Here is a 12,418-nt window from a genome sequence, read left to right as displayed (position 1 = left end):
GCTAGGTGCAATGGAGTTTGTTTAAGCCCTCTGTTTTGCAAAGCAAATAAGCTTTGCAATAAAAACGAAAACCTAAAACATTTCTCTATACTTCTAAAACTAATTCTACCGATTTGAAACATGTAAACTGTCCTGAAAAACCAAAAATTCTTGTTTTATATATAGCTACTAAGAGCAAAAACCGAGTCATTTTATGTTACTGAATTTCTTATCCTATCCAAAAGAAAATCAAAGATAAGTAAATTAAATAATCCAAGAGCAAAATCCCATCGACTTTATTGCAAACCAATTTATTGCTTTCGATTAATAAAACTTGGTTCGCTCTCGATTAAATAATAAAATTTCACGTGCTTGGGAATGCTGGAGGGATGCAAGAACCATTAACTAATAAAAAATTTCGAATGAAGTTTCACGCTCGATATAGTTTGTCATTATTTACTCGTTAATTAAACTATTTGTGGAAAAAATTTCTTCGCATTTTTTAAGAAAATTCATTTTTTTTAGTACAGTTTATTTACATTTGCCCACGATGCTAAATGGGAATTTACTCGAGCGTCGTAGAGACCTATTGGGATGCAAATCTTAGATGATAAGAAGAAAAAAATGTTATACGATATATACCTTTACAGCGGCTATAGATTTTTAAATATGTAAGAAAAAACTGTTGCATGGACATCCTCGAGCGCGTCAGATATTGATAGCATCAATGCCCTACGTATTTTTAATAATGTACGTATGTTAATCGGATCGTTTGCAGGATTGCGGGTGGTTGGATTTAATGGTTGAAAATGAAAAAAAAAAAAAAATTATCGAGCGCGTCAGATTTTCGAAGGTAGTGAGTGTTAAGTGCACCAAAAAAAAAGCTTTCATTCACTAATCCGACGATTTCGATGGGATTCAAACTCGCGACCATTTTCATAATGTGCGAAAAAAAATCGCCATTTTGAAATACTCAAGCGCGTCAGATTAAGATATATATGGTTCATCTTTATATTCAAAACGTACTGTCTCATAATCTGACCATTATCTAGAGGGATTCGCCTGATCTGACAAAAAAAATATTAGAAAAACGGTTCACCTTAAAGGCCATCCATCCCTGCAACTTCCCGCTAAATCCATTCCTGGGCACTTAAAATTGTACTTATGACATTTTTGAGCTCAAAATATAATTTGTGTGATATTTTGAGCTCGCTGTTCAAAGAAATAATATTTCTATGCATTTGAGCTCTCCCAGCTCAAAAGTCTGATAGAAGTTTCATAGAACACTATTTTTGGAATTTTCAAACCGAAATTTTCAATAACTTTTGAATGGATCAAGCAATTTTCACGCGGTTAGCGGCATTCGACGCAATTTTATCATCCTCATAAGTAATTTCGCAATTGTAATTGATCGAACCACAAATTTCGGAGTAATCCCAAAAAAAAACACTTTTTCGGGTTTCTTTCGTTCACGATATCTCTCGAACGAATCAATCGATTTTGACTAGCTTGGTGGCGATTGACGTGGTTTTTCAAGCTCAAAGGCGAATTAGTTTTAGCTTCCTATGACCTTAAAACGTCAAGATCCGATGAAAAAACGTTGGAAACACGTTGTAAACAGTATGCCACGAACGAGTCTTTATGATCAGCTGTGATAGCGTCATCGCAGCAGAAACCAGAGTGGGGACGGAGTGGGAGAGTAATAGATAGAGAAAGAGTGAGAGAGGAATAGAAACGCGGAGAAGGAAATGTAGGCATCACGCAGCTGCGCGCATTTAACTTTATCGACGAATTATATACTTTTCATTATTTTTGAATTATTTCCTTCAAAATAAAAAAAAAATTAGCTACGCTCGAGAACGACAAGATGACGTTTTATTTTTACAACTTTGTTGCCCTTCCCTTTTTTACGTCACACTTTTTAGGATGTAATTAACTAACCCTACCTTAATCTGACGCGCTCGAGAATTTCTGATGGTCAATTTTTTTTACTAATCTGATCCTGTATATATATGGGCCTCATAATTTGTGGAGGTACTTAACCAGGTACAAGGTATCCCCCTGTATATTAATATGCCGCGCTTTAGTAAATCCCGAAATCCCCGCTTTGGCTCCCCTACTATAGAGTATCTAGGTACCATTTTGTTCTATAACTTTTTGCCATCTTATAGGTAGGGCCATAATCCCATTGCTATAAAAAATTTGGGGCTTCTGATTAAAAAACCACGACAAGTAGTTTGGCAGTCCTCTCGTGATGTTAACCTGAATCTGCCTAAAGAATTCTGAAGAGGCCGAAACAAGTGGAAATCGAATGGATGCATTGACACCTCCCAGCCAAACTATCTTCATTTTTGCTGAGTGGCTAAAGATGTGTGAGGTCTAGCGTTACCATGATGAAAAACCACACCCCTTCTGTTGATTAATTCCGGCCGCATTTTCTCAACTTCTTGCTTTAATCTCATCAGTTGTTTTATGCAATGTTTTACTCAGTCATAGAACAAGGACTGCTTTTGCTCGTCGACAATACATCACGCAAGCTACCACTCTTTACAATAAAATAAACAAAGAATTTGCTATATACCAAAAAACGTTTTTTGAATGTAACAAAACATTGACAGCCTGGCTGAAGACACTAACCTATGAAGAAACTGAGGCGCTTCTTCAGATTATTTCTATTTAAAATGTAATGGATATAGACGCACTTAATAACATGTACACACACACTCACACACAAACACACACTCACGCGCACACACACACAAACATAAACACACCATACACACCAAGACACTACCTAATCGTTTTATTTTAATTTTATCTTGTTTTTGCTATGGAAGAGTAAGGCCTCCTGACACAGATATTTTGATGCTTACTAGGAGGTCTTCACAACATGTATCATTTACAATGTAAGAAACAAAATAAACGATTTTTATTATTATTTTTTATTTTATCAGTTGTTCGCAGTAGAGTTCAGAATCGATGTTCCTGCCTGGTGGTAACAGTTCATAATTACTAATGCCCTTCGAATCCTACCACACACACAGCATCACCTTGTTGCAAGTTAACCCCGGCTTTCGCCACAGGCTGTGAAGCCTGACCGGACTTTGACCACTACCTTTTTCGCACGTTCTTGTCGTACATGATCCACTTCTCCTCACCAGTTATCAGCTTCTTCAAAAATGGTTCGGTTTTATTACGTCTTAATAAAGAATCACAAATGAGTACACGGTTCATTAGGTTTATTTCAGTGAGCTCGTGAGGTACACAAATATGAAGCTTTTTTGTGTATCCAGTTTTTTCAAATACGCCAAAACTGTTTTGTGGTCAATTCCCAGTTCTTCAACGTTGTAACTATTGATATGCCGATCTTGCTCCACTTTTTCAAAAATGGCATCCATTTTAGTCGTAATAGGGCGACCAGAGGGAGGTGCATCTTTGACATCAAAATTTCCGGATTGAAAACGCTTAAACTAAATTTGTGCTAATCTCACAGACGCTGCACTAGGTCCATAAACATCGCAAATTTTATTCTCGGCTTGCATTGCATTTTTACCTTTTTTGTGGTAAAATTTTAAAATTTATCGAATTTCTTCATTAGATTCACTCATCTTCACAGCACGAAAAACACACATTTTTCTAATTTGAATTAGGAATTATCTTCTTTAAAATTTAAACTTTTAATGATACCAAAACCAGCCAGATACAAATAGAACATAATTACAATACAACGAAATTTTACTACAAGTTCATACGTACTATAATGCGAAAAGACTTTTTCCCCAACCTATCATACAAAACGACTAAAGTATAATTTTTTAGATGCAAAATTTGAGATTTACTTTGGACGCTTATCATAATATTTAAGGCTCTGGATGAACCCTTTGAAAATAAATGTATTATATTTATTTTAAATGGAGACATTATATAAAAGATTTTTACACATCGTAAGGATTCCCTTTTAACAATATTTTATAATTCCCGTGGGGAAAATATTCTAAAGCTAACACGAAGATTTTCTTGATACTACGAGAAATAAGCTCCGATTAACTTTGCTTTTAATTTGGTCAATTGCTTCGTGCGATTAAAAAGAAAGCTTCGATTTAATCGGGAAATATTATAGAAAATCTTTCTCGTGATATTTTCTTTGCTTTTCACTATTTACTTTTATTGTGGTGTTAGAAATGTGAGCAACCGTTTAAGTAGCAACTTCAAGAACTCAAGAACGATTAGCGGGAATTACGGTATGAGCAAGAGCGCAGAGAAAACAGCAGAGAATATTGTTAATTTACTTACTTTGTTTATTTTAGCATACTCCTAGTGGGAAAGTAAAAGGTAAGGTTTTATGGTAAAGCACTATTAAAAATAATAGTTTCCCATAATTTGATACATAAAAATTTGTTTAATTAAAATTTATATCACTTGAAATTCCTTCAAAACACAATACTATTTAATATTTAATTACAAATGAAGAAGGAAGCGTTGACGTCACATTGACGTGCTTTAGATCAATTTTAATATAATTAACCAATTAATAATTCTATTATTTATTTTTTTAGAACGCTTATCATTTGCGGTCTTTACTAGTTAGAATATTGTTATATTGCTTATAAATATACATTTTATATAACAACATCATTATAATAATTCGATTTGAACATCCTACAAATAAAGCATCTGGTTCTTTCAGTCCTAAATTATATGCTATATACCTATTATATGTTATATATTCAATTAGCATAAGGAAAATTAACGTCACAGCAGAATGCACGACAAGTCCTAGCTTTCATTTTTGCGAGTTTGCACATTGATTTATTATATTATTGTAAGCTCAGTGGGATTGCAATTTAGGTTATAACTTCTATTTTCAGCAGCAGTGTGATTTTTTTGGAATTTGCTTTAGGTACGAACGTCATAGAGCAGGTTTAAAAAAAAATGTATGACCATTGTTAATACTTAATACATATTATTATTAATAATATTTATTTTTTATTTTTGACTGTACCTATGTCTGTTTGTCTGTCTGTCCATATCGTGGCTGACGACCTCCCTGGGGCAACGGTGAGCGCTGTGTATTTAAGTATGTAAGACATACATGTGAATTTAAGTATGTAGTCATACGTGTAGTCATACATGGAATCGGGCCCGGGACCTATCCCGGGTTCGATTCCAGGTATGTATAAATGTATCATTTGTATAAATCAACTAAAAATGAGATTTCGATTATTCCTGTAACAATTACAATTCTTTGTTAAAGATATGAGCTGAGCTTACTCATGGATACCAAATTAACCAATCCATATAATAGGGTCAACATTGCTAACTCAGCGCTATCGACTAATATGTATTTGTTAGAAGGAATTTGAAGTATCTTGAACGAGACGAAACACGAGTAGGTCCCCGGCACAGTCATTCGTGATTGAAGGTTTCAAATAGTGGATAAATAAAGATTCAATAGCCGAACAGATATATTATTCGCTCTCAAATCAGTCGTTTGTTTAAATACTATCTGTACTTAATATAATAGGTTTGTATATTCGGCATTACCAGTAGGATTTAAAAAACTTCAAGTTTGGTATCTGATCTACTAAGGTAGATGTAGACTATGTTACAGTACGCTAGGTCCCGTAATTTTATGAAAAATAGGTTAATTAAAAAAATTACTCAGATTTCTTTCCGGGTCCAATTGTTTTTTTTAAACCTTCCAGGAACCCACTGAAATATACACACATAATTTCATTCTCATGGGTCCACCGTTTGGGAGGAGTTGAGTTACAAATACACGTGTCGAAGAATGGTTATTTATTAAGATATGTAAAAAATATAGAATATTATATTTTGTGATATTTTTTGTTAAATATAGCGTTTTAATATGTGGTTAGATATTACCTGCTGGCGGTAGACCGACAATGGCACGGGACCTGCCTCCGCTGCTGCGAATGCCGTTTGCCTTTGGACAGTGAGTTGACCTGCTTCTCAAGAGATGGAAACATCTATTGCAAGGAAGACTACTATAGGTAAGACAATGTACTTGCAGACTATATCTTCTTCTTCTCTTTATCCCTCACTTATTTCTATCAACCATCAACTCACTATTCACTCCTTTCACACGCATGTCCTCATTTGCATACTCCTTCCATCTCTTCTTCGTTCTTCCTCTATTTTTTTTCCTTTCACAAACTTTTAAACATTAGTACAGCTTACAGCGAAAATTGTTCAAAAGTTGCTGATGTGATTATATCACAACTCACCGTAAACTGTAATGAATGTACTGATGTCACAGTTAAACATATTCACCTCAAATTGTATAAAAACGCATTTTACTTAAATGGCTTGCGCTATTTTGCGACAGCAACCTTTTTGGCAATGCGAAATTGTGCCTGGGCTTTGTTATTTCATCATTTTACGTTCCATATGTCTGCAATATAAAATAAAGTACGTGACGTTAAATAACTGCCGGTGAAATTGAATTATTCTGAGCAAATTTACGGTAAAACTAAATGTCAATCGGTGAAATTGTAAAGCATGTGGGGATAAACAAAGATGCAATAAATATTTCAGAATTCAGTTTTCCAACGTTGCCACGTGTCAACTCGTGCAATTAAGGTACGGTGTCTACGTCACTCAAGATCCGACACACTTGCTCGGTTCACACACCTGTTCATCGAACTAAATACATTATGCATCTGTTTGTGCTTCAACACGCGTAAGTTTGTTCTTGGCTAAGGTAGGACACACATTAGGCTTTTTAACCTTAGCCTTTATAAAGCGAAACTTCGTAGGCAGCAATTACATTTCTTTTCGGACGAATTTTGGAAATAAGATTTCAGGGACTCGCCATGGGCACGTTTGGGAGAGAAGATAAGAAAAGAAAAAGAGAAGATAAAAGGGCTATCCATTGTAACAGGTCTAATACATTTTACGTGCGTTCTCAACGAGAGTTGACGGATACACATATCTCTACAGTTACAGTATTTAATGGCAAAAAGTATTTTATGATAAAATCATATATTCGTTATAAAAACAAATTGCTCAAGTGAGTAGGTGTAGCTGAAAAGTTGACCGGAAAATAAGTATACCTAGATGTATACAAGTTTGTTTTGAAATTGTAAGCAGATTGAAGTTAGCCCTAAAGGAATCAACGCAACAAAGCCGCCGACCAGGCGACAAAGCCCGGTGGGTTTATCCGCATCGTTCACATCTTTATACCAAATTGTAAAATGTATTGTGGAACGAAATCAATAAGTTTCAAAAATGCCCTTTCAATTGAGCGATTACATGGCTGAGGTGCTAGTGGGCAAAGCTGAAACAAATGAAGCTGCTTACACCTAACACCTAATTGGGATTTGTCGGAGTTTCGGCATGTCTTTAGTATTTTTGTTTACCAATAAATTATTGCCTTGTAATTTGGGCCTTAATAAATATAATAAATAAAATAAATAAATAATTTATGTGGTTGTACAATAACTAGGTATCGTATATTTGGTCGGTAGTTGGCAAAAAATATTAATCACCTGTAAACAGGCATCAATATAAAATGGTGCTGTATTCCATATCCAGGACATATGAGCCGAATATGTTGGTGTGGAATCTTTTTTTATACATTTGTAAAATAACTACTGACTCAAATCCTTTTTCTACAAGTTCCTAATTTTAACTATTTAGTGGAAAAGAAAAAAGTAAAATTATATTCCTTAAATTATTATTGTAAGCGAAATAAAAACACAGTACTATAATGACCATATAACAACCTTTTTTAAAAATGTGGAAAAACACAAATCATTTCCGATTAAAAACAACATCAAAGTTGTCTAAACATAACAGGTGTATGCACGTCATTATCCGTTCCCTTATCGAGTCTGACACTTGAGATTGTAACTTGACATGATTTGACAAACATCCTCCCCTATAGTTTTCCATGTCCACCATATGGTGTACTCGCAATTACATTTTCAAATAATTTCGGATCAGATAGATAATTGTATACTATAGATACCTAAGTTTTATCTGAGGTTTTCAAACCTTTATACTTTTGTTTGTAGTGTGATAACAGAAACAACAACAATCGATTAATTTCTGTTGTTGCGGCAACAGAAATTAATCGATTGCAACGGGGAAGCAACACCTACCTCTCAGAGCACAAATAGCTTATCCACGTCGTAATGAATAAGTTTTATTTGAGGTTTCCAAACTCTCATACTAATAAGTGGAGTGTGATCTGGCATCTTAAATTTATTTATTATGTTACTATTGTGCTATTTCAAACAGCGCAAATAATTCGATTGCCTTGAGTTACCAACGTTTATACATAACAGTAACTTGATGATTGTACCTTATTTTTAATATCCAAACCTTCTATTTTCTTTAGTACGAATTCGGAGACTTTGAATCTTTGAATCTTCTTTCTACGTCTCTATATACTCAATATTTCAAATTCCTTCAGTGCATTAAATTACCTATCACAAAATGTTCTCCAAATCATAAAAAAATATTGATGGTTGTAAAATAATGTTTTAAAATTTTATATTTACTTTAAATATTCGTATATAATATGAATAAATTCATAGGTGAAATGTAAAAGCTCATTAGGTTAGTTCGTACATCGGCGTTCATTTTCAGCGGTGAGAATATTTACTCTAGAGTGAACGACCGCAACAGTGGATCATTGATGTTGCTACGTTCACACACGCCCGCATTCTCTTTAGGTAAAGTCGATAATGGTTATAATTTTTTCTTGCTTAGGTCGGTAATTATATTTATTTATATTCTACACAATAATAATAGAAATTGGGACAGACACTGTGAATATTGGGATTATCGAATATTATATTATTAGCGTAGAGTATGATATTAGAAGCGTTGATAGCGCAGTAGGAGCTCGAATTCACTTTCGGGGGGCCGAGTTCGAATCCCAGGACGCACCTCAAACCTTTCTAAGTTATTTGCATTTTAAGTAATTAAAAATATCACTTGCTTCGATGTCGATGGAAAACATCGTGAGGAAACCTGCATGCCTTAGAGTTCTACATAATATTCTCCAAGGTATGTGGAGTCCACCAATCCGCACTGGGCCAGAGTGGTGGACTAAGGCCTTAACCCCTTGTTTTTGTCGGAGAAGACTCCTGTCCTGTAGTGGGCCGGTAATGGGTCGTAATAATGATGATGGTATTATTAACTGTACTAACATATTCTCACAGTAGGTATAGACCATTTGTATCGAGCGTTGGTACCTCTACCTATTTATTCGTTCTGATCAAAAATTTTAGCCCATAAGAAAATGCGATCAACGCTTTTTCCTTACTATAATCTACCTCCATTATCGCTATCATATGTCAAGTTAATCCCGTGTATTTTTTACAAAATGTTATGGTGTATTTTAGCTCAACTTTCAAATATCAAAATTGTCTTATAAAAATTGTATTTTGTTAGAAAAGTGATTTTTCCTAATTCAATCGTTAGATACGTATCACAGACTGAAGTCACAATTTCGGTTTTATTTCGGGCTAATAGCCAAATAGGCTAGTGCATCATCTGGATTGATTGGCTGGGAAGCTCTTCTAGGTACTCAATTAATAATCAATCGAATCTACTATCTTCTGATGGTAGATTAAATTCTTGAGTGCTATCTTTATCTACAGAGTAGAAAAGGATAGCGATACTAGATTTAACCTAACATCGTAAACTTTGAATTTACTTGTTTAATAATTTCGAATGTTGGGATTGTCAGGCACAAGTTTTCGGAAAATGCCATTGATATGAGTAAGTTGGCCGGTTGATTTACTTAATTTTAATATAGTTTACCTGGCACAGGCGAACTAAAAAACTCTGTCAAATTTTATGCCTTAGGGCTCGTTACAGCGAGGGTCAGGCGTCAACTTGTTCTCCGATCCTAACGTCAATCCTCGCCTCCTGAAAGCTGCTACCAGTTGGTCCTTAAGGACCCGGAAGAAAAGTAAAATTTTGTTACAGGTTATTTTGTGTAAAGAGATGTGCACGGTGCGGCAACGGTATTACGGCGAATGAGCTGGTCATGAGGGCACGGGACATGGTTTTCCATCTCACCTGCTTTACGTGTGTCGCATGCGGGACCCTACTTTCAAAAGGCGATGTCTTTGGCATGAAAAACGGCCTTATTTACTGCAGGCCACACTACGATAGCGCGTGTATGGATGAGTTTTGCGATGAGGATATCAATAGCGTTTACAGGTAATTACATATTTCAGCACATTTTTTTTTAGTTATGGGTTCGCCCACCATATCGACTCAACATCGACTCGACTTAAATTAAAACAATGGAATGTAAGCTTAATGTTATTTGACATAAAACTTTTTCTGTGGTTTTTTGCGATAGTAGTTTGAGTCCGTGAATTCGTTGCACATGTGTCGCTCACTTCTTTATGTCTCGTGACCTCAAAATTCGAATATGAGCCGTATTGACGTTAAGTCGATATAGCATTAGTTGGGTTCTTTTAAGTATTAACCCCAAAAAGTGCTAATTTAGATCACACTGGACAAAAAGTGCAGCATTATGTGGTGACTGACTTACATTGTCAATATGATACAATAAAAGCCTGCCAAGTGGAAGTAAATTTCGCGCACTGAAGGTTTCGTAACTTGGAAGGTAACGTCAAATTACCAATTTATTTCATCAATTAAAATACAAGTTTTATAATATTCCTTTTGTTTTGGGCAAGAGGCACTGAGTGTTATGGGCCCCTAAAGGTTTTGATACATTACGAGCCCCTAAATATTAGTACAAAAATACTAAGAAAGTTGACGCGTAACTGAAAAATGTTACACTAAATTTTTATCCAACCCCGATAAAGAAGTTTCACTTCAAATATTCATCCTATTTTCCATTTGGCATTGAGCCATACATAAGTCAGGAGAAAGAACAGAAAAATCTATCGTTGAAGTTACAATTTTAACAACATCATTAATATTATGATTTATGCTTACGTCTTCAGCCGTAAATTTTGCAATGCATTTGAAGTTCGAATAAACTCGAATCAACCGTGGTTGGGACAAGAAAAAGACGGCGCGTAACGAAAAAATGTGACGCGTAACTGAAAAATGTTACACTAAATTTTTTTCCGACCCCGATAAAGAAATTTCACTTCAAAAAAATCTTCATGATAAATGTTGTCGAAGTTAAAATTAATTGATCGATAACGAATAAAGAAACGAATATAAACGATAGAGGTGTTTGCTTTACGTCTAAACTTTACGGTTTTAGTCTCAGTTTTGATAATAACATGATGCTACAAAATATACAAAATGTATCTGGCATAATACGAAAGACGCTGTCAATCAAGCGAGCTCGATACAGTAAGTAAAGCGAAGGGTTTTACGCAAACATTTTTCAACGTATTGCTACTAAGAGTCTGCTTTTGTTGCGCAATTTGATTTCCAATAACCACTTCAACACATTCTCACCTTTGAATATTTTGTCCCCCGACTACCAAAGAGGTTAATGTCACAAATTCACCGTGTTTTTGGCGAAGGTACTTCATATCTCCAGCACATCTAATGTTATTGGGATGTTGCTCATCTGAAGGAATTTACCGTCTAGTTTATCAGATAAATGTAAAACAATATCAACCGCTCTTAATCAGTGCAATAGTGGTAACAGTAAATCATTTATATCCTCATAATCTTAATAATAGCCATTCACTGGTCATAGTGGTCATAATGTGCCGTGTGGCGTCAATCAGAACACAGTTTTTCTTGGTAAACTAATCACGTGGGTGTCGCTTAAGGCGAATAAAGGAATTATAACGGAGAACGGGTAGATGCGATGTAGTTCATTGGCATTCTCGTGCTACTACTATTATCAAATGCGATCACCAAGTTCCATTCTCTCATAAGAGAAAAAGTATAAGAGCATTAACCATATATTCTTACCACCAAATTACCATCTTACTAGCCCAACACGAGAATCGATCCCGGGAACTTGTGATCCTTAGTCAAACACCTTAACCTCTCATCATCATTAAATGTAATCTCAAATTAAAATTCGGAGGTCAGCCAGTGAAAAATCATAATATGATGTGCCATCTTCTACAGTTGCGAATGACAGTTCACACTCTTATATCGACAAATCATCTCTTCCTCTGTCTCTCAGGAGCTCTGTCTCTCAGGAGCTCTATCCCTAGTAATTTTGCATTCAAGGATCAACTTTGGAAACTCTGTTAACTCTGTAAAACTGTGTTATACTTGAGCGTTTCAGATGAATTGTCTCCATGATATTTTAAATATTTTTCGTAATGACCATATACTCGTACCAAACGCCTGCAACCGTCCACAACTTCCCTTCTTTAAATACAAAGCTTCCATCGATAAAACTAGACCAGACATATTTCAGGGTCATACAAAACTTCATTATGTAAAAAACTGCTTGAGCTTGTCCCATATTGCCTTAAATTTCTTCTTGGTGAACAAA

General features: G+C 35.1%; 1 protein-coding gene across 1 annotated transcript in view; it reads left to right on the top strand.

The window, feature by feature from the left end:
- Nucleotides 1-12,418, top strand: part of LOC120636558 (LIM/homeobox protein Lhx2-like) — a 57,622-nt gene that overhangs the window by 21,136 nt on the left and 24,068 nt on the right. The window contains exons 3-4 of the mRNA XM_039908094.1: nucleotides 5,859-5,993; nucleotides 9,946-10,182. Of these exons, the coding sequence (XP_039764028.1) occupies nucleotides 5,859-5,993; nucleotides 9,946-10,182 (372 nt within the window). The remainder of the gene's footprint in view (nucleotides 1-5,858; nucleotides 5,994-9,945; nucleotides 10,183-12,418) is intronic.

Source organism: Pararge aegeria, chromosome Z (genome assembly GCF_905163445.1).
Source record: "Pararge aegeria chromosome Z, ilParAegt1.1, whole genome shotgun sequence".
NCBI classification, from domain to species: domain Eukaryota; kingdom Metazoa; phylum Arthropoda; class Insecta; order Lepidoptera; family Nymphalidae; genus Pararge; species Pararge aegeria.
Note: the sequence above shows the minus strand (reverse complement) of the source record. Positions and strands in the feature narration are given on the sequence as shown.